General features: G+C 44.3%; 2 protein-coding genes across 2 annotated transcripts in view; one reads left to right on the top strand and one right to left on the bottom strand.

Moving 5' to 3' along the window:
* The window catches only part of LOC141439211 (atrial natriuretic peptide receptor 1-like), a 456,076-nt gene that overhangs the window by 349,891 nt on the left and 85,793 nt on the right, over nucleotides 1–20,392 (bottom strand). The window lies entirely within an intron of this gene.
* Nucleotides 13,824–15,981, top strand: LOC141439347 (uncharacterized). Its single transcript, XM_074103634.1, has one exon. It carries the CDS (start codon nucleotides 14,353–14,355, stop codon nucleotides 15,979–15,981), a length of 1,629 nt encoding a protein of 542 aa, XP_073959735.1. The 5' UTR covers nucleotides 13,824–14,352.

Here is a 20,392-nt window from a genome sequence, read left to right as displayed (position 1 = left end):
GAACCCGGTTCGCATTTCTGAGTTATTCTAAATTCATGTGCGAAATTACATTGAAATTTACCACGAGCTTTACGGTGAAGGAATACATCGTGAGAAAACCTGCATGAACGTGCGAAGCAATTCAATTATGATGTGTGTGAAGTTCCCAATCCGGACTGGGCTCGCGTGGAAACTACGACCCAAGCCCTCTCATTCTGAGAGGAAGCCTGTGCCCCAGCGGTAGGACGTATATAGGCTGGGATGATGATGATGATAAGGTTCGGGGCGACTAATTCATTCTACTCCCTAGCAGCTCCATCTTGGTTTATTGAGACATCTTATCTTACAACGTCCAGTGGTTTAACATAGATAAAACGTAGTTATGCTGAACAAACTGAACATAGACGTATAAATCTCTATATTCTATACGGTATTTTTTACTTCAGATGACAACCTAGAAAAATTAAAAAAAATATTCTTCTATCTTTACTTTCAATTTTACACCCTAACTATGATACCGATTTCCATTATTGCATACATTATATTTTATGTATAAGAAAAACAGAATGAATAACAGGACAGTTATTCCCATATGGTTATTAATATTAGTTATTCTCGACGTTTGATGTATTTGGTATAGTAGAATAAAATAATAAATACATACCTACGTACAAACAATCACGCCTCTTTCCCAACTAAGGCGCAGGCAGAGACTATTTGTTTCCACCTGCTACGATACTGCTAATAATTACAATACAGTACAATACAATACAATACAATATAATATGATATGTATTATTATGATATGGTATGTAGATTCGATCCATATTTGTAATGTCATCATCAGCCCGAAGACGTCCACTGCTGGACAAAGGCCTCCCCCTTAGAACGCCACAATGAACGACAACTCGCCACTTGCATCCACCGGTTTCCCGCTACTCTCACGATGTCGTCAGTCCACCTTGTGGGAGGCCTGCCCATTGCCACTAATGCCATTGCCTATTGTATTGTATTGTATAATCATTTATTTATTACATATCACATTACAAATGTGACAAATAGGTACAATACAATACATGGCAAATATATGGCATGTGACAATTATTTACACAGCCTCAAACTACGGGTAGCTCAGTCGAACGATCGTAATTGGAATTGTTGTTTGCATAATACTTCGGTTCCGGATAAAAGCACGTGTAATCATCAGAAATTTAATACCTATGAAACTAAATACAGCTGACAAACTTAACGTGAAGCTTTCGTTATATTCAAATCAAATATCAAGGGACAAGACACCAATTGATCTAGTCTCAAACAAAGCAAAGCTTGTACTATGGATACTAGGCAAGAATATGGACGAGTTAGCACTGAATTCCATAACATTGACATGTTTGCGAGACCGCATATAAGTGAGAACAAGTAACGGAGATGACTATGAGATTGCTAGGCTATTTTCAGCATTCTATACGAGTGGATGCTGAAAAGCAGTAGTATGTTAACCCTGCTTAATTCTGCAATACATTATCAACCCTTAGAAAAGGATTTTTACAGTTGACATTGTATTGCAAAATGACAGTGGGTTAACTCAGTATTGCAAAACAGCATCCAGTTAGGAAGGTGAACATTTTTTTAAATCCTATTTAGAAAAAAAGTTAAAAAAAGTCGCGACAGATGAAGGGATTGACCTATTTAGACCAAGTGAAGGAGAAAGTGGGTGTCGTGTTGTATCAGGAAGACAAACAGCTGAAGACTGTGCGGAGTGGCGGTTACTCCTCGGACACGAGCGTGTCAGTCAGCTCTTAAATTAAAGAAGAGAGAAGAGAAAGTGACACAATAGGAATATAGATGTCGGCGGCCGATCATAAAATCCGCCAGATCACAAAATTCCTAGGCATATCATGAAATGGCGCCATTCCTAAAAGTTGGCCCGGCGTATCACGATGTGCCTGATAAACAATACGGCAGATCGATTAGAGCAACGCATTCGTCGATATTCCTAGCTTTATACCGGGCACATCGTTTATATGCTGAAAAATAGAGAAATTTAGGTACGACGAGCGAAGCGAGGAGTGGTTAGTATGAATTATGACCATTACGCACGAGCCGAGCGAGCGGAGCGAGCGTGCCGAAGCAGCGGCCGCGAAGTGCCAGAACCGTTATGGCGGCGTTTCATGATATGCCTAGGAATTTCATGATCTGCCTAAACTGGCCAAATCAGGCGGCGTTTCATGATATGCCTAGGAATTTCATGATCTGCCTACATGTCACTAGGCAAATCGTTAAACGGTGAGTTTTGAACAACATGGCGGATTTCCCTTAGCCAATTCATGAAATGGCGCCATTTCACGATATGCCTAGGAACCTCGTGATCTGGCGGATTTTACGATCGGCCGCCAAAATAGACAAGGTCATTCTGAGCTTTCTCAATTGGTTCCATTTGGTTTTTCTTTAACAAATTGCACAGTCCTGGTTAGTTTATACATTCTTGGTCGGGGTCGCTCCGTCTTACAGACCGAACACTGTATCAAAGAGGATTTCAGTAATCCGTTTACTTTGGATGAAATCCTATTTATATTAGTTCCTATATTTCGAAGATCTTAATGTCAACCTCTGTTCGTTATCATGTTCGATGTTTTGTTATGGTTATAGTTCGAAATATTTGATGAAAAACTATTGTTCTGAAATGATTTGAAATTGATTGTATTTGTTTTTTTTTTGTTTAAAGTATGAGGGCTGGAAATCTAGTACTGCGTCTATGCGGTGCCGGATTAAGACTATTTAATGCCCTAAGCAACCTGCACATTCTCGCGAGAAAGCAATAAACAAACCTTTTATAGACGAAGTCGTGAGATTGAAAAATAAAGTTATTATGATATAAAATGTTGATTTTCATCTTCTAACCAACAAAAAGTTGGAAAACCCTCGTCTTCAAAGTTTAATATCTCAAAAACGGCTGAACCGATTTTAATAAAACATGTCTCAAAACGATCGCTAGAAAACCTGCTTTCAATTTTAAAAAAAAACAGCATTAAAATCGGTCCACCCGTTTAAGAGCTACGGTGCCACTGACCGACAAACAGACACACATAGCGTTCAAACTTATAACACCGCTCTTTTTGTTTCGGGGGTTAATAAAACTGACTTACTCATTACGTACGTTTCGTACTCAGACATTCGAATTAGCTACTAAAAATATTTATACGAGGAAGCGAGGATACGCAAAATTAAATAGACCCTTCAAGAAACAGAAAATGCATTAATTACGTTAAACAAACGTTTAAATATCAACCAGGAAACGTTCCAAAAGCGTTGAGAAAGCCTTATGTAAAACTGTAATTGGGTTTCCTCTTCTTTTGTATTTTGGCAGACAAATTACAAATTTCTCATTTCATTTGCAGTGAAAATTAATGTGAAACACGAAATAATCTGTCACCAATGCAAAGATTATTGTTTTTTTTTTGTGTGTTAATTGGTCACCTCATTGTAAATCTTCTATATTATTTACAATTGATTATTTTTTTGACTGTAAGAACTTGCATTACCGTTGCCTTGCATACACCTTTTTTATTTAATATAATTGAAACAAATAAATAACATTGGACTTATAACGCCACTAATGGAAAACCCACTGGGGGTTTATATACTTATTAAAATGTTTTGTGACCGATACATACCCATAACCTAACCAACAAAAATTGGAAAACTTCCGACTTTGTCACTTCAAAGTTCAATATCTCAAAAACGGTTAAACCTCTTTTGATGAAACATGTCTAAGAACCATTGCTAGAAAACCTGCTTTCATACAAAAAATCGCATTCTAATCGGTCCACCCGTTTAAGAGCTACGGTGCCACAGACAGACAGACAGACACACACACACACAGAGATATACAGACACACAGACAGACACACATAGCGGTCAAACTTATAACACCCCTCTTTTTGCGTCGGGGGTCGAATCTAATCTAAATCGAAAAAGGGCAAATTTCATTTTTTTTCTGCGTGAATAAATTCGCAGTCAAAAGCTCGTTGGAATGTGTAAATACGAAGCCTAAAAAGTTTATACAATCTCAAAGAAGGCAAAAATATTCGTCCGAATCATACAAAAACTTGGAACAAATTGTGTCACAATAGACCCTCGGGGGCACTATTAAGTGGGTCAACCAAATATGACGCAAAAGTTGGACCTTCGGGACCAAGAACCAGAACTAGCGCAATATCTTGGGTGATATTTATTTTAGGAAGAATTGAAAGGCGGGATTTTATTGAATCGTCTAAGTTTACGAGTAAAGCAATACTGTTCTTTTTCGCCTTTTCTCTATTTGGAAAGTTTATTTCCTTAATATTAAACCGAACATGAACGGAAACTATCGGGTTTTGTCTGTCTCCCAAAATGAAAGAGATTGCCATTATTTTTCCGGTTACCTACTATTATTTTGCAAAATAAATCACATGATATAAATAACACGAACTTTGAACTTTTCGTAAACAGTTGTTCGTGACAGTTTTGTTTTAATGATTTAGTATTAGTATCTTTTCGTTTGTTTTTTTTTTTTCGATCTCCCGAATGATTTTGTCATCCTTTCTTTTACAAATCCATATCCTTGCCTACAGGAAAGTCAGCATATAAGATGCCTATGTGTTAATTGTTAACTTATTCAACAAATTATAGCATACGTTATACCTTTTTCGAATCGATCGTGGACAGTGATAGATTAATCATATATAATCGTGTATTAAGTTAAGTAAATATTTTAGTTTATATGCTGTTCATAGTTTTATTAACAATATTGAAAACTATAGTTTTTGTTTGTTTTTTTTTGACTATAAGATTTTCATTCTTCTTCCATACATTTGTAGGAACATTAAAATGCTAATATAATGTTAATAAGATTCAGCTATCTGCCTACTAAATTCCATTCAATTTAGCGTAAAAAACTAACAAGCACAGACGGTCCCTCAGATATTGATATTGTATTAAATAGTTTTAGCATTATTTTATAATAAAACTAGTTGTTGCCCGCGACTCCGTTCGCGTAGAAGTATGAAAAATAGTTAATATAATTGATTGAATCAGGCGTTACTTTACTAAAACTAAAATAATTTCATTGCTCACCCGCGACCATATTATGATGATGAGTCAAACATCTGGTAGCATGTTGTACGGTTGTGTTGCTCTGAAGATGATGATGATTGCGAAGGCTTCGATATCGTCATAGGCATCATCGTCATGTGACCCTACCATAATTTGTTTTCAAAATTTGAAGAGTAGTACTTTTAATTTAATTTAAATAAAATAAAAAAGAGTATAAATAGTGCATTAGCTCTTAACTACGTAAATAATACTCCTTGTTTACAGCCGTAAGTGCTCTATAAAGCGTAAACAGCGTAACAGGGTTTAAAATAAGTACTTTTGATTGTTTCTCTGCGAAAACGACTAATTTGTTTATAAAGTATGCAAATGTCATTCCTTTTGTAGATTTCGCTGCGAAGATTGGTGGGAAATTGCTTTGAGGTTTATATGTTTATTGTGAATGCTTTTCTTGCAAGCTTTAATTGTGAAGATAATATTACAGGTTCTATTTGTAGCAAAGCACACTCGAATCAACTCAATCGTGAATTTGTGACCCACCGTGGAAGTCATAGTGACATCGCATTGCTTGACGGCAATTTATTATGACACTTACCGTGAGAACGTTCTACGTGACAATGTAGCTAAATTAGTAAGGTTCTCATTGTCAAACGCTTGCTGCAAACGTCAAACGTCTTCGACCTCCATACCAAATTTCATCCAAATCCGGCCAGCCATTTTAGTGTGAAGGAGTAACAAACACACACACACACATACAATCTTTCGCATTTATAATAGTAGGTAGTAGAATTTAGAATTAGAATTAATGTAGTAGAAGTTAGAATTTATGTAGTAGAAGTTAGAATTTATGTTGCTGGCTATTGGCTCATTTAGTTATTTAACCAATCATGAGCAAATCTCAAACGGACCTCACTATACTAACGCCATCTAGCGATATTTACCTAATGATTTACACGTGCGAGTGCGGTTAAACACGAATTCTAATAAATAAATAAATAAAACTCGGTATATCGAGTTCAGCGATATTTCATTTAATAAATATTTAATATTGCTGTTCGGCAAAACCGGTACTATTACCGGTTTTATGACTACACCAGCACCCTGTAGTTTAATATTGTTTTTATTACTCCTATAATATCACCATTAATGCACATAAAACGTGGAATTATCCTTTGATGTAGATATTACCTAGGCCGAAATGGTTCTGTTATCCTGTTTTCAAGAGAAATACTTAACTCACTGGTAATAGAATATTTGTTTTCTTTTTCTGTCAACGTGACTATTTATAATGGTTAACTATAATGAAAAAAAAAAACATTTTCCTGTGTCTATGGCCATAATAAAGTAGACGAATAAATAAATAAATATCATGGGGCAATTTACATTATAATTGACCTAGTCCCAAACTGAGCAAAACTTGTAAGTACTACTACTTATGAATACTGGGCAAGCAAGGTATAGATAAGTAAATACAATATGTCTATGACCCGAGAACAGAGCACAAAGCGTTAGCAGGCCTCCTACTAGGTGGATGCAAGTGGCGATTTGTTATTCATTGTGGTAAGGGGCCTTTGCTCAACGGTGGACGTCTTCCAGCTCATAATGATGACCTTTTGGCAGTGTTGGAGATAACTCGAGCCCTTAAACTGGAGTGTTACATGTTTGGGCTCAGATAATCATCGCAATATTCGGCTTATACTACAGTAGAGCTGAGCGTTATTTTCTGTAGTTTCTTATAAAGTAACGGAGTAAAAGTTTAGTGCCGAAACGAAAAACAGTTTCTTTAGACATACTCTTCGACTTGATGAACGATACCATGGATGCACATAGATGCGTTAATTTGAGGAAATTTTCTCACAAGAACAAATAGCAGATTCTTATCTTAAACTCTTCACAACAAATGTTTTATAATATTTAAAAAAAAACTGTTTCTTGAAGCAAACTGTTCATATAGTTGAGTATATCCTAAAGAGCTACACTTGATAACGAAGCTTTCATTTCCTTTGAACCGAAACCAAGCAGTAGTAAAGAAACTGTATTTAAAGTAATATTTTTTCGAAACTGTTACTTGTCAAAAATAAACTGTTACGTTACGTTTCAAAAAAAATACGTAACGATCCAGCTCTATTATACAGAGCCTCTACTGGCCGATGCGTTACGAGATAAGCGAGCTTCCGAATATACTTCTTTTCTGCTAAAGTCTCCTTGCGTAGCGAGTCGAGCTCCAATCTTTCTGCTACGCAGTGGTCAGATGTGGTATGGAATAGATAGAGAGAGAGAGACGGACGGTTTCCATCTCCTCTCTGCTCTTAGTACATGTAAATAGTATACGAGAGAGAAATTGAAACAAATCGCTCTCAACTATGGATAGTTCGGGCTGACTAAACCGCCGAACGCCAACCAAATCAAACTAAACTGTGTGGTTTTGCAGGTGGTAGGACCTTGTGCAAGGTCCGCCCGGATTGCTACCACCATCTTGCTCGCTAATCCTACCGTGAAGCTGCAGTGCTTGCACTGTTGTTGTTGCAGAACCTTTTTGATACAAGCCTTTACCATTTTTTGACTTATGATTTTGTTTATATGTGACACTCGAACTACAGAAGACTATCGAAGGATTTTGCTTTACTAGATTGATTTAGATACAAAGTGGTCCTTCGAACCGGATTAATTTGGACATGGATGAAGAACAAATTCGACTCCGTAGCGGACGAATTGCCGGAGTCGGAACGAACAAAAATAAAACCGAGTTACGAAAATCGAATGCGGCTGTCACTAAAGAGCCATCTATGCGATCAGCACATTCATCCGGCGCGGGCACGGTGCGGAGCACCGCCTCTCAGAAACGACTCCTGGAGGCGCGCGCGGCGGCCCGGGAAAAAGCAGAGCTGGAAAAAGAAAGGTTGGCTATTGAGACAAAATTAGAGCAACAACGATTGGACACAGAGCGCGAGTTGATCGAGGCACGATTATCGGAACAACTAGCGCTCCTCGACGAGGACGGCAAGTCGTCGCGTGCTTCCGCGGAGTCCAGGGTGCAAGAATGGGTTGATGAGCATCGAGGTCAGTGCGCCCACCATGATTATGAACCTGAGCGGGTTAAGCTGCGAGATCACCCTGACAAAGACATCGCCTCGTTGGCTGTTGCCATAACCGAAGCTGTCAAACAAGTAAGCCATCCCGCACCTACCGGCGACAAGCTCATCGAACGCCTCTCAACTAGAGATTTGCCAACCTTCTCAGGTGACCCGCTTGACTGGCTTCGCTTTAAGAGCGCCTTTGAAACGACGACAGTGATCGGTCAATATTCTGACGAAGAGAACGTGGCCCGCCTACAACGATGCCTGACAGGAGAGGCTTGGGAAGCGGTGGCGGCCCGATTAATCACCACGCGCTCTTCCGCAGCCGATATTTTGAAGACGTTGGAAATGCGATTTGGCCGTCCCGACCTGGTGCTGCACAAGCTTATAGGAAGCATGAAGAGGCTGCCGAAGCTCACTGGCGCGCGCTCCGACCTACTCGTCTTGGCGACCAAGGTCGCAAACTGTGTAGCGGCAATAGAGGCGACAGAGCGGATGGAATACTTACACAGTCCAGACCTGGTTACCGAGGTGGTCGGTAAGCTGACGGAGTCTTTAGTATACCGCTGGTTGGATTATTGGGCAGCGTCAGACAAATGTGCACCCAGACTATCTGCGCTCGCACAGTACCTCATGTCAGAAGCTGAGAAGGTATGTAACGCTGGTGCAGTCGAATTACCCCAGAAGCCCACAGCGAGATTTATCCCATCGACATCCAAACGACCTGTACTTACAATCACAGAGGAGGAGGATGAGTCGTCTGTCAACGCCGTCGCTGAAACAAAGAAGATGCTCACATGTATTTATTGTGGTAAGACAGACCACTCAATTGATAACTGCTCTGATTACAGAATACTCGATGTCAATAAGCGCTGGGATTGGGCTTGCGAGAAAAAGCTATGCTTTGTGTGTCTGAAGTCGAGGCACCGCCGTGACCGCTGCCGTTCGAAGAAGAAGTGCACGACCTGCAAGCGTGGCCATCACTCGCTGCTGCATAGAGACGACTGGCATAAAGGCGAGGACAAGAAAGAAGGTAAACCTGAATGTTCTTATACGACGGCAAATGTTTGGGACCAAGCGAGCAAGAAGGTTTACCTGAAGGTCTTACCAGTCACCGTAGAGGGGCCAGCAGGAAGTATGTCGACTTTTGCTCTCCTAGATGAAGGGTCAACGGTTTCCTTAGTCGAGCGTCGTGTGGCTGAAACAGTTGGTGCCGAGGGTCCGGTAGCGGACCTCAAGCTTCATGGTGCTGTAGGGGACTGTTTGTGCACGCCAAGTCACCGCGTGTCATTGACACTTCGCACGTCAGAGGGCACGCACAAATTAGATAACGTTCGCACAGTTGACAACTTGACACTTCCCACGCAAAGCTTGGACTGCACCGACTTGGCATCGCTGCCACACCTGACGGATATTCCCATACAGACATTTAGAGGTAAACCCACTATGATTATCGGCCAAGATTATTGGTTTTTAATAGTAAGCAGGCAGGTGAGAGAAGGCCGAAAGAATGAGCCCGTTGCCTCGCTTACCCGATTAGGTTGGGTCTTGCATGGATTTGCCGCCGGAAAACCAAACAGTGTTGATTATGGCTGTCATTTGCATGATCACCAAGATGATAGACAGCACGATTGGGGCACAATTGACAGCATTGGGGTCAAGCGCGACGACAGTCACAGGAATTCGTCTGAAGAACGACGTGCACGAGATAACAGAGGGGAGGCGGGACTTTTGTGGAGATCTGATGACGTGAAACTCCCTGACAACAGACAAAGCGCAGAATGCCGACTAAAGACTATTGAGAGAAACATGAACAACGATACCAGCTTTGCCCACAGATTATGAAAAACAGGTTGTCAACGTGCTAGAAAAGGGCTATGCAAAGGAAGTTCGGCCAGTATTTGACGCCAAAGCTCAGACGAACAGGATTTCCTTGGATACGGAACTAAGGAGTGGACCGGATCTCTTTAACTCACTGCTTGGATGGCAATGGCGTCCAGGGCAATTGAACGTGGCTGATGGTGCGACCAGACCAGACCAGACCAAAGGTTACCCTCCTGTGCGCAACCGCCGACGAGCCCGCTGCCGCTACTGAAACTGCCAGCTGCTGCCACCACAGATGCTGCTCTCGCAGCGAGGAGGAGATTGTTGCAGAACCTTTTTGATACAAGCCTTTACCATTTTTTGACTTATGATTTTGTTTATATGTGACACTCGAACTACAGAAGACTATCGAAGGATTTTGCTTTACTAGATTGATTTAGATACAGTTGTGTTTCGGCGTGGAGAGTAAGACAGCCGGAGAAATTACTGGCACTTGAGGTATTCCATCTTAGGCCTCTAGGTTGGCAACGCATCTGCAATACTCCTGGTGTTACAGATGTTTATGGGCGGTGGTGATCTCTTACCATCAGGAGACCCGCTTGCTCGTTTTCCATCCAGTCGAATAAAAAAAAAGATGTGGACTTAGCGAACGATTCTGGTTGAGGGCAACAGACAACAGCTGAGGACAGGTTTACTCATAATTTTTCCTTTACAGAACAGCTCATGGTAAATTACAAATGCAATTTCGCACATAAATTTCAAAAATCTCAGAGATGCGAGTTTAGGTTTAACCCCACAACTCTTTGCTTGTGCGGCCATAGCATAGGTCAAACTATTAGGATACCACGACTTTCACTTTCACTATAAGAAAACTGAATTATTACGTGATAATAAATTCCATTTCATAACTTTCCTCCCGTTTGTTAAAAGTCAGGCTCCTTTGGAATGACGGAAGCCATATTCACAAATGAAATTTTACCGCCACATTACGTATGTACATTTACGTAGCAACGTAAGGGTAAAATGCAAATAAATGGCGCGTGATACATTTCACGTACAAGATATTTACGTGACGAGGGGATTTTTACAATAAGTGAATCTGGCATAGGTTTTAACGTTTAAAGATGGCTATTGAGGCCGAAAAGTTCTCGAATGAACACCGCGAAACCACGCCAGTCCACCAACGAGATGGTCGGCTGGATGACCTGGGCGAAGCCGCGGGCTTATGGGGTGTATGCAGGCCTCTTCCAATCTAAACAGCTGGAGGTCCAACAGTGGACATCCTACGGCTGATATGATGATGGTGATTAGACATTGTCCCCACGGGATTCAAAACGCGATCTCTTTAATTAACGTCATACTTAACTCTTTCTTTTTGGCTGTGCAACCACTGTCTTGCCATAAATAGTCTATTAAATTACAATAAATGACCTCTATACATCAAAAACTAGTTCCGGTTTGGCAAGCAGCAAAAATCTTTCAAACCTTCATAAAAACTGAACTCCCATTCATAAATTATGCAGAAAAAGCTTTTCTAGGACATGATTTATGACTTTCTTGTATCAAAAAACTGAAACAACGAACAATGGACTTAAAAGCTTTCAAGGGTCGATTTAATTGATGTACTTAGTCCATCTCTTCACCTCTGGAAAACAATGTATCGTACCCAGTTTTAGGCTGTGTTTCCACCAGAGATGTGCGAGGATATGTAGCGAAGAATGTGTTTTTCATGAACATTGGTTCGAGACATGAGAAACGCTTTATTTACCTATGCTTTTTTATTTTACTTTACTGGATGGAAAACGAGCAAGTGGGTCTCCTGATGGTAAGAGATCACCACCGCCCATAAATACCCCTGGTATTGCAGATGCGTTGCCAACCTAGAGGCCTAAGATGGGATACCTGAAGTGCCAGTAATTTCACCGGCTGTCTTACTCTCCACGCCGAAACACAACAGTGCAAATACTGCTGCTTCACGGCAGGATTAGCGAGCAAGATGGTGGTAGCAATCCGGGCGGACCTTGCACGAGGTCCTACCACCTGCAATGCTTGCTCCGCTCGGCTGTTTTCACTAGAGCGATGCGGTGCGAGGATGTATAATGAAGCGTTATCTAAGCGGGTATCGAAAAGGTGACGAAAGGATTTGATGTGAGAGTGTAGCGATCTCTATTTCCAACTATGAATTTCGAACCCAGCACTGCAGTGTGGAAAGCAGGGAAATAATTTCTCAAGGCATCAAGGTCGTTGTCATGTATTAAAGTTCCAGTGTCTCATTGTCAGACCCTGGATACCATTCTTGATTAAAATACGCCCTAAGATTATTTTTTCCTGCGCGCCCAAACTCGGCTAGGTAACGTTAATAACGTCTTAAGAGCGTTTTCACATTATCCGATCCGATATCGGTATCGGACGACGATACGATATCGGGGCAAGTAAAATGTATGAAATATGCACCTGTCTTTCACATTGTTCGGACTGATATCGGATATCGGAGCCGACACCGATACGTTCACGGCACCATCGGACGCCCGTAGGCTGTCAGACGATAAAGTTTGTATGTGTGCTATGCGTGTCTCTAAATTGTCTCTGCGTGCGCAGAGCCTGATGCGTAGCGGCCATTTTGAGCCGGCCGTATCGGAACGTCGTCGTCGGCCAATACCGATATCGGATCGGATAATATGAAAACGATCCCAGAGTTTCAGTGTATAGCTTTCGGCTTCATCGTCAAATCAGACGGTCCATTGCGTAACGTCTCTGACACTAGCGATCACAATCAAATGACAGATTTGTATGCGAAAACTGTCATTTGATTGTGATCGCGAGTGTCAGAAACGTTACGCAATAAACCCTCAGGTCGTTAGTACCATTCGCATTGTCATCAGAACTACGCAAAATTTCGTTTCGTATCAATACAACAATAAATAACCTCATCATCATCCCAGCCTATATACGTCCCACTGCAGGGCACAGGCCTCCCCTCAGAATGGGAGGGCTTGGGCCATAGTTCCCACGCGGGCCCAGTGCGGATTGGGAACTTCACACACACCATTGAATTGCTTCGCAGGTTTGTGCAGGTTTCCTTACGATGTTTTCCTTCACCGCAAAGCTCGTGGTAAATTTCAAATGTAACTCCGCACATGAATTTCGAAAAACTCAGAGGTGCGAGCCGGGGTTTGAACCCACGACCCTCTGCTTGAGAGGCGATGGGTCAAACCACTAGGCCACCACAGCTTCAATAAATCACCTAACCAAGAAAAAGTTGCAAAACCCCCGACTTTGTCACTTCAAAGTTCAATATCTCAAAAACGGCTAAACTAATTTTGATAAAACATATCTAAGAAACATCGCTGGATAACCTGCATTAAAAAAAACCGCATTTAAATCGGTCCACCTGTTTAAGAGCTACAGTGCCACAGACAGACACACATACATACAGACACACACAGCGGTCAAACTTATAACACCCCTCTTTTTGCGTCGGGGGTTAATAATGGGTGAAAATGAAGTTGAAAGATTCCGTGACATTCAATACACAGTTACATTCAGGTACTTACATACATGCGTAATTACGAGTAAAGCGAAAAACAAATGCGTATTGAATGTGTGGCCTTTCTACACACATTACTCGTATAACTTCAAAAAAAACGCCAGCAAAAATAAAACGCCCGAAAAAAACGCCGCTAAAAAAGGCAACTAAAAAGTAAAAAATAATTATGCACTACCTAGCTGTTGCCCGCGACTGCATCTGCGAAGAATTCGTTTATCCCTATCCTACGGGGACTATGCTGATTTCCCGCAAAATTAGCCTAACTATAACGCGCGGAACCCATCAACGCCCTGACGGTACCCTACGCTCGCAGTAGCCGGCCGCCATTTGTTTTTTCATCGCCTGCGCCTCGTACAGCGCATGCGCGAGATGCAGCGCGAGAGACCGCCGCGCCGACCGCGGATTACCAGTCGCGATCGATCCATCACTACGCTCGGGCATTAAGTGCATCTCCCGCTGCAGCCGCGTCTTCCGCGGCTCACGCGATCTCTCCCAGCCAATGTTTTCTTTTGTTTATGTGGTTATTTGCGTGTTACATTATAAATAATAACGATGTTCCGTAACCACTGTGTTTTGTCAGTTTCCTTAATAAACTTTGTTGAGTACGAAACGCGTGTTTGACCTTTTTTCTTAACTGTCCAAGTTATAATGGCGCCCAACGTGGGGCCGAACTCACAGTGCCGAGTTAGTTATGTGACAAAGTGAAATCAATACATATAAACGTGTCGTGACGATAAACTGTGACCAGTGTGTTCGTACCTACTCTCGCGATACCTACGCGTCGTGTCTGTCCCCACCCCGTTTTTGGTGTTACGACGCGCCTTGCTCCCCATCATGCCGATGACGACGAGAGCGGGTGCCGGTCGGCCCGAAGACGAGCAATACACATACGACGACGATGCCGGCGAAGACGCTCGCGCCGCCGGCGAGGTACGAGGCGCCGGATCGGCTCGCGCGGCCGGCGACACGGGTTCTGCAACACCGAGGGCGCAGCCGTCACCGTCACAATTATTCAACGCTGAGCAGTTTGTCGCGTCGTTCATGCATACGTTCGCACAATCGCAAGCGGAAATCAACCGTAGTTTGATTGAAAACCTCCGATCGACCGCGACTACACCCACTTCGCGCGCGAGCGAGCCAGCCGCCGCCGCCGCGCCGCCGGGGAACTTCAGCACGTGCACCGCGCGTTTTAACGGACGCGCGCGAGACCCAGAAGTACTAGAAGCTTTCCTGGACGCCGTGGAAGTATACAAGGAGTGCACCGCCGTGAGCGACGAGCACGCCGTGCGGGGCCTGTCCATGCTGCTAGAAGGGGACGCCGCCGTGTGGTGGCGCGGCGTGAAGAGCACCGTAACTACGTGGAGCGACGCCGCCACCCGCCTACGCGCAGTTTACGGCGCACCGCGCCCGGCGTATAAAATTTTGCGCGAAATTTTCAGCGCGGAACAACAGTCCGAACGCGCCGAAGTATTTGTTTGCAAGATACGCGCGTTATTAGTTAAATTACCGTATGTAGTGCCGGAAACGATGCAAATTGACGTAATTTACGGCCTATTGCATAGGCGCGTGCGTAAACGTCTGCCGCGCGACACTATCGAGTCAGTGGATAGCTTGTTAAGTAAAGCGCGAGCCGCGGAAGACACGATAAACGAATCCGCGATAAAACTAAGTTCTGCAACTATTGCGAGCGATAGCGTTACTGAGAAAGTACCTGCGATTAGCGTCTATAACACTAATACGGGTGGGTCTATTCCGAACGCGCCCGATAAGCCTAAACGTAATCGAGTACGATGTTCAGCATGCAAAGTCTACGGCCACGCCGCTGAAGTCTGTCGAAACACTAACGGAGCAAATAGGGTGAGTGCACCTTTTTCTAGTAAGGTAAACGCTTCTATTTCGGATAGGGTAAGTGCACCCAATACGGATAGGACAACCGCGCCTGTCTCGAATGGGGTAGCCGCGCCTATTCGTTGTTACGGTTGTGGGAAGCAAGGGGTGATAAGGTCAAGGTGCGAGACGTGCAATTCCGACAAAAATGCTGACTTCAACTATAACAATGACGTGCAATGCACACCGCATCCGACATTGATGATAAGTGTTTTTGATCGTGAAGGAGTGGCGATTATCGATACTGGGGCCACCCACTGTGTTGCAAGCCCCAGTCTTTATGCTATCTTGGTAGCAAATAATGTAAGTTTTCAGAACGTACAACGAACTCTACGCCTGGCCGACGGCACCCAGCAGACCAGAGATGTCCTCACTGCTGAGGTGCCCATCACCATCGAGGGTCGCTGTTTCTCAGCAAATTTCATGGTTCTTCCTGGTGACGATACCAGGACTCTCTTGGGCTTCGAGTTCCTGGCTAAAGCCGGTATAGTACTGGATGGATCCCGGGACTCTTGGAGTTTTGCTGATGACCCTGAACGTCGCTTCGTTTTTGTGCGTAAGTTGGTACTTCCTTAGCAGCACCAGCGATACCGAGCTGATGCGTGCGGAGTCATCCGGCTTGGCGTTGCGTGGTGACGAAGGATCAAAGCTCTCCCAGGACCAAGCACGCGCGCTCAACGCTTTCATCGAGGAGAGAGCGCCTCAGTTCGCTCCTAACGGCCCGGCCACCGAATTCGCTACCCATAGGATTAAAGTAAGCGAGAACCAGGAGCCAATAGCGTCACCATATAGGTTGTCGCAAAGCCGCAGAGAAGCTTTGAAGACGGAGCTGGAGAAATTGTTACGGGACGACGTTATTGAGGAATGCGAATCGCCTTGGGCCTCTAACGTCGTCTTAGTTTCAAAGAAGGACGGGAGTATGAGGCTCTGCATCGATTATCGTAAGTTGAACGCTGTTACCGAAGCCGACAGATACCCGCTCCCTAGAATCGAAGATATCTTGCACACGGCTAAAACCAGCGAGTTCATGACAACGCTAGATTTGCGGTCTGGATATTTTCAGGTAAACGTTCATCCAGATGACCGAGACAAGACCGCATTCGTTTCGCCTCAAGGTACGTACAGATTCAAACGTATGCCGATGGGTTTGCGGAACTCAGGCGCTACGTTCCAACGGTTGATCGATAGGTTCCGGTCCAACGTGAAGGACGTGTCTCTACTGGCGTATCTAGATGACCTGATCGTCTTGTCGCCGGGCCCTTTCGAACGACACCTGACAGACCTCAGAGCCGTCTTCGACCGACTCGCCATGTTCGGGCTGCGAATCAACCGAGCGAAAAGTTATTTCGCTCGCGACTCAGTTAAGTTCCTCGGGCACGTGATCGTACCGGGCGGTATCCACGTAGACTCAGATAAAACGGCTGCCATCTCAGGTATGAACACCCCTCAGAACGTGAAGCATTTAAAATGTTTCTTGCAGACGTCCAGTTGGTTTCGCCGTTTTATCCCTAATTACGCCGAAGTCGCGAGGCCACTCACGAATCTTCTCAAGAAGGCAAGCGCCTGGAACTGGGGTACGAAGCAGCAAGAGGCTTTCGAGCGCGTCAAGTCTCTCCTCGTATCCGCTCCCATTCTGCGTCAAGCTGACGAGACAAAGCCGTTCGTCCTCAGAACTGACAGCAGTGGGTATTGTTTAGGAGCTGTCCTTATGCAGGGGGAGGGACTTGACGAGCGACCAGTGGAGTACGCGAGCCGCCTTCTCAACGACGCTGAGAAGAACTACTCGACCACAGAACGCGAGGCATTAGCCGTTGTGTGGGCCGTGAGTAAGTTTCGCGGGTATATTGAAGGAGCCCAAATTACTGTAAAGTCCGACCACCAACCCCTGCGCTGGTTGATGAGCATGCGCTCTCCCAGTGGTCGCCTGGCTAGGTGGGCGTTAACTTTGCAGGAGTTTAACCTACGCATCGAGTATACACCGGGACGAGCAAATGTCGTCGCCGACACACTCTCGCGCCCGGTTTGTACTGAAAACGTAAGCTGCGATCTTTGTCTTACGGTCGTGGACTTACCGTCGAGAGGTAGCGCTGATATGCGTGCAAACCAACTCAAGGATCCTGAGGTACGTAAAATCCTCGAAGATATGGAATCCGACGACCCGTTTAGGGGGAGACCCTGGTCCGACCGCGGGTACATCGTGTCTGACAGCATCTTATACAGGTACGATCTTGAAGGGGACGATAGTGAGGAGGCGCGTCTGGTAGTACCTGAGCACGAGCGCGCCGCTATCTTAGCCGATTTCCATGTTGCACCCACGGCGGGTCACTTCGGGGTCGAGCGAACGCTAAGCCGCATCAAGTCACGCTTCTACTGGCCTGGCATGCGAGCTTACGTCGTCAACCACATCAAGGGATGTTTGCCATGTCAGCGCTACAAGGCCGACACCAGGAAACCCGCGGGGCTACTCCAGACCCCCGCGATGTCCAAACGGTTCGAGGTTGTGTCTGTAGACCTCTTTGGCCCGTTGGTGGAGACGCCACGACACAACAAATGGATCCTAATAATAGAAGATGTCTGTTCGCGCTGGGTCGAGCTTTTCCCGCTGGAGTCAGCCACGAGTTTCGAGTGTGCCAAGACTCTCATCAATGAAGTCTTCTTCAGGTATGGGGTCCCTCGCCGTCTTCTCAGTGACAACGGCGTGCAGTTCGTGAGTGAAGTCATGCAGCAGGTCTGCCACGTGCTGGGCATCGACCAAGTCCTCACTCCATACTACCATCCAGAGGCGAATCCGATCGAGAGAAAGAACAGAGATCTCAAACCCCAGCTGGCCATCCTCGTCGGGCAGGACCATGCAACATGGGACACTCATCTCGCCGCGATCAGGTACGCCATGAACTCAGCTGTAACTGCTAGCACTGGGTTCACGCCGGCTTATCTAACCTTCGGCAGGGAGCTGCGCGCACCGTCCGACGCCGCCACTGACTTACGAGCAGTGATTGAGACGGACAATTTCGTCCCAAACATAACGCCGCACCTGAAACGTATGTCCACGACATTAGAAGAGGCCCGTGACGTGCACGAGAAGGCCCAGGCGTCTCAGAAAAAATACGCAGACGAAGGTCGTCGGCCGCCTCCAGATTACAAGGTGGGTGACCTTGTTCTTCTTAAGACCCAGGGGCCAAACGATACAGGCCCTGGCCAAACAGCCAAATTCATACCATGATGCGACGGACCCTACCGGGTCGCGTCCGCGTTTAGCCCGACTACTTACTCCTTGGAAAATATACAGGACGGCTCCAACTTAGGGAAATACCACGTCTCGCACCTTACGCCTTTCGTAGGCCAAGTCGAAGCTCCAGTCAGACAGAAGCGACGTCGTGGTAGGCCGCGCAAAAATTTTACAAAATGACTCCTAGTCCGACTGCGAGGGCGCTTTCTCGGACTAGAGGGGGAGACTATAACGCGCGGAACCCATCAACGCCCTAACGGTACCCTACGCTCGCAGTAGCCGGCCGCCATTTGTTTTTTCATCGCCTGCGCCTCGTACAGCGCATGCGCGAGATGCAGCGCGAGAGACCGCCGCGCCGACCGCGGATTACCAGTCGCGATCGATCCATCACTACGCTCGGGCATTAAGTGCATCTCCCGCTGCAGCCGCGTCTTCCGCGGCTCACGCGATCTCTCCCAGCCAATGTTTTCTTTTGTTTATGTGGTTATTTGCGTGTTACATTATAAATAATAACGATGTTCCGTAACCACTGTGTTTTGTCAGTTTCCTTAATAAACTTTGTTGAGTACGAAACGCGTGTTTGACCTTTTTTCTTAACTGTCCAAGTTATATAAGTTAATTTAGTATATGTATCTAGTAATATTTTTTATCTAAGCGTCGTCGGTGTCGAGGGACCGCTAAGGTTAACAGGAAACTAAAGTAAATATGTTGTATTTTTTAAAGTATCAACCTTAGCGGACACACATAGCGGTCAAACTTATAACACCCCTCTTTTTGTGTCGGGGGTTAAAAATAAGACCGACCAAGGACTTGAGTCAAACACAGTATTATTCTACGTCTCCGCTATCACGATTTTAATCAAAGAAGGATCAAAAAGAAAATTATCCAAAGTATAAAGGAAGGCGTAATAAGGAGGGGCGTATTAAGTGAACGCTCGTTTGGAGCTGGAGCGCCCACGAGGATCTATGAGGTGTCTTGAGAATATTGCGGTAAGTAATATTATTGTTTTAATGAAAGCTGATCTTACTGGGGGCGGGAGTGGATAATTAGTGAAATTTAATTAGAGCAAGGGGCTAAGCAAAAATTACACTTATTGCAAAATATACGAGATTTCCCTATCCGATTTTATACGCCTAAACTATTAATTAGATCTGGCTTTTTGCTCTGAATTGCTCATTACGCAGTGTAATAAAGAGTTATTTTATTATATTTACTATCCATATCAATGAATAATTATGATATTTTGCCTAACAAGCGATAGCAGCGGAGAAGCAATGTAATAATATCGTTGCCCAATACTATTTAACCTAACCTAAACATAATAATGTGTACTTGATCGAACAACTTGCCATTTTTTGCTATCCGGTTTTCACACTTCTGAATGGGCTAAGTGCCACGTGGCCACTTGCTGCTGGTTGACTGATTATCTACCAACATAAGCGTGACAAGAGGGCGATTAATAGGCGTAATTAGAACCAATCTTAGCCAACGCAACTAATTATTATAGTCTAGCGTTCCGTAGCAATAACTGTTGAGATAAGTAAGTGTTCTTTTGCTTTTTCGATTCACAAAAGCTGACACAAATGAATTGAATGAATGATTGATTTGACGACCGGTTGGTTAGAGAATCTGACTACGAAGCCTCGATTGGGTTCGATCCGCGGTCGGGGCAGACATTTGTGTGAAAAATACCTACGAATTTTTGTTCTCGGGTCTCGGGTATTTAGTATGTACCTATTTAAATATGTATCTATCTAT

The sequence above is a fragment of the Choristoneura fumiferana genome, chromosome 20 (genome assembly GCF_025370935.1).
Source record: "Choristoneura fumiferana chromosome 20, NRCan_CFum_1, whole genome shotgun sequence".
NCBI lineage: Eukaryota > Metazoa > Arthropoda > Insecta > Lepidoptera > Tortricidae > Choristoneura > Choristoneura fumiferana.
This window is presented reverse-complemented; position numbering and strand designations above follow the sequence as displayed.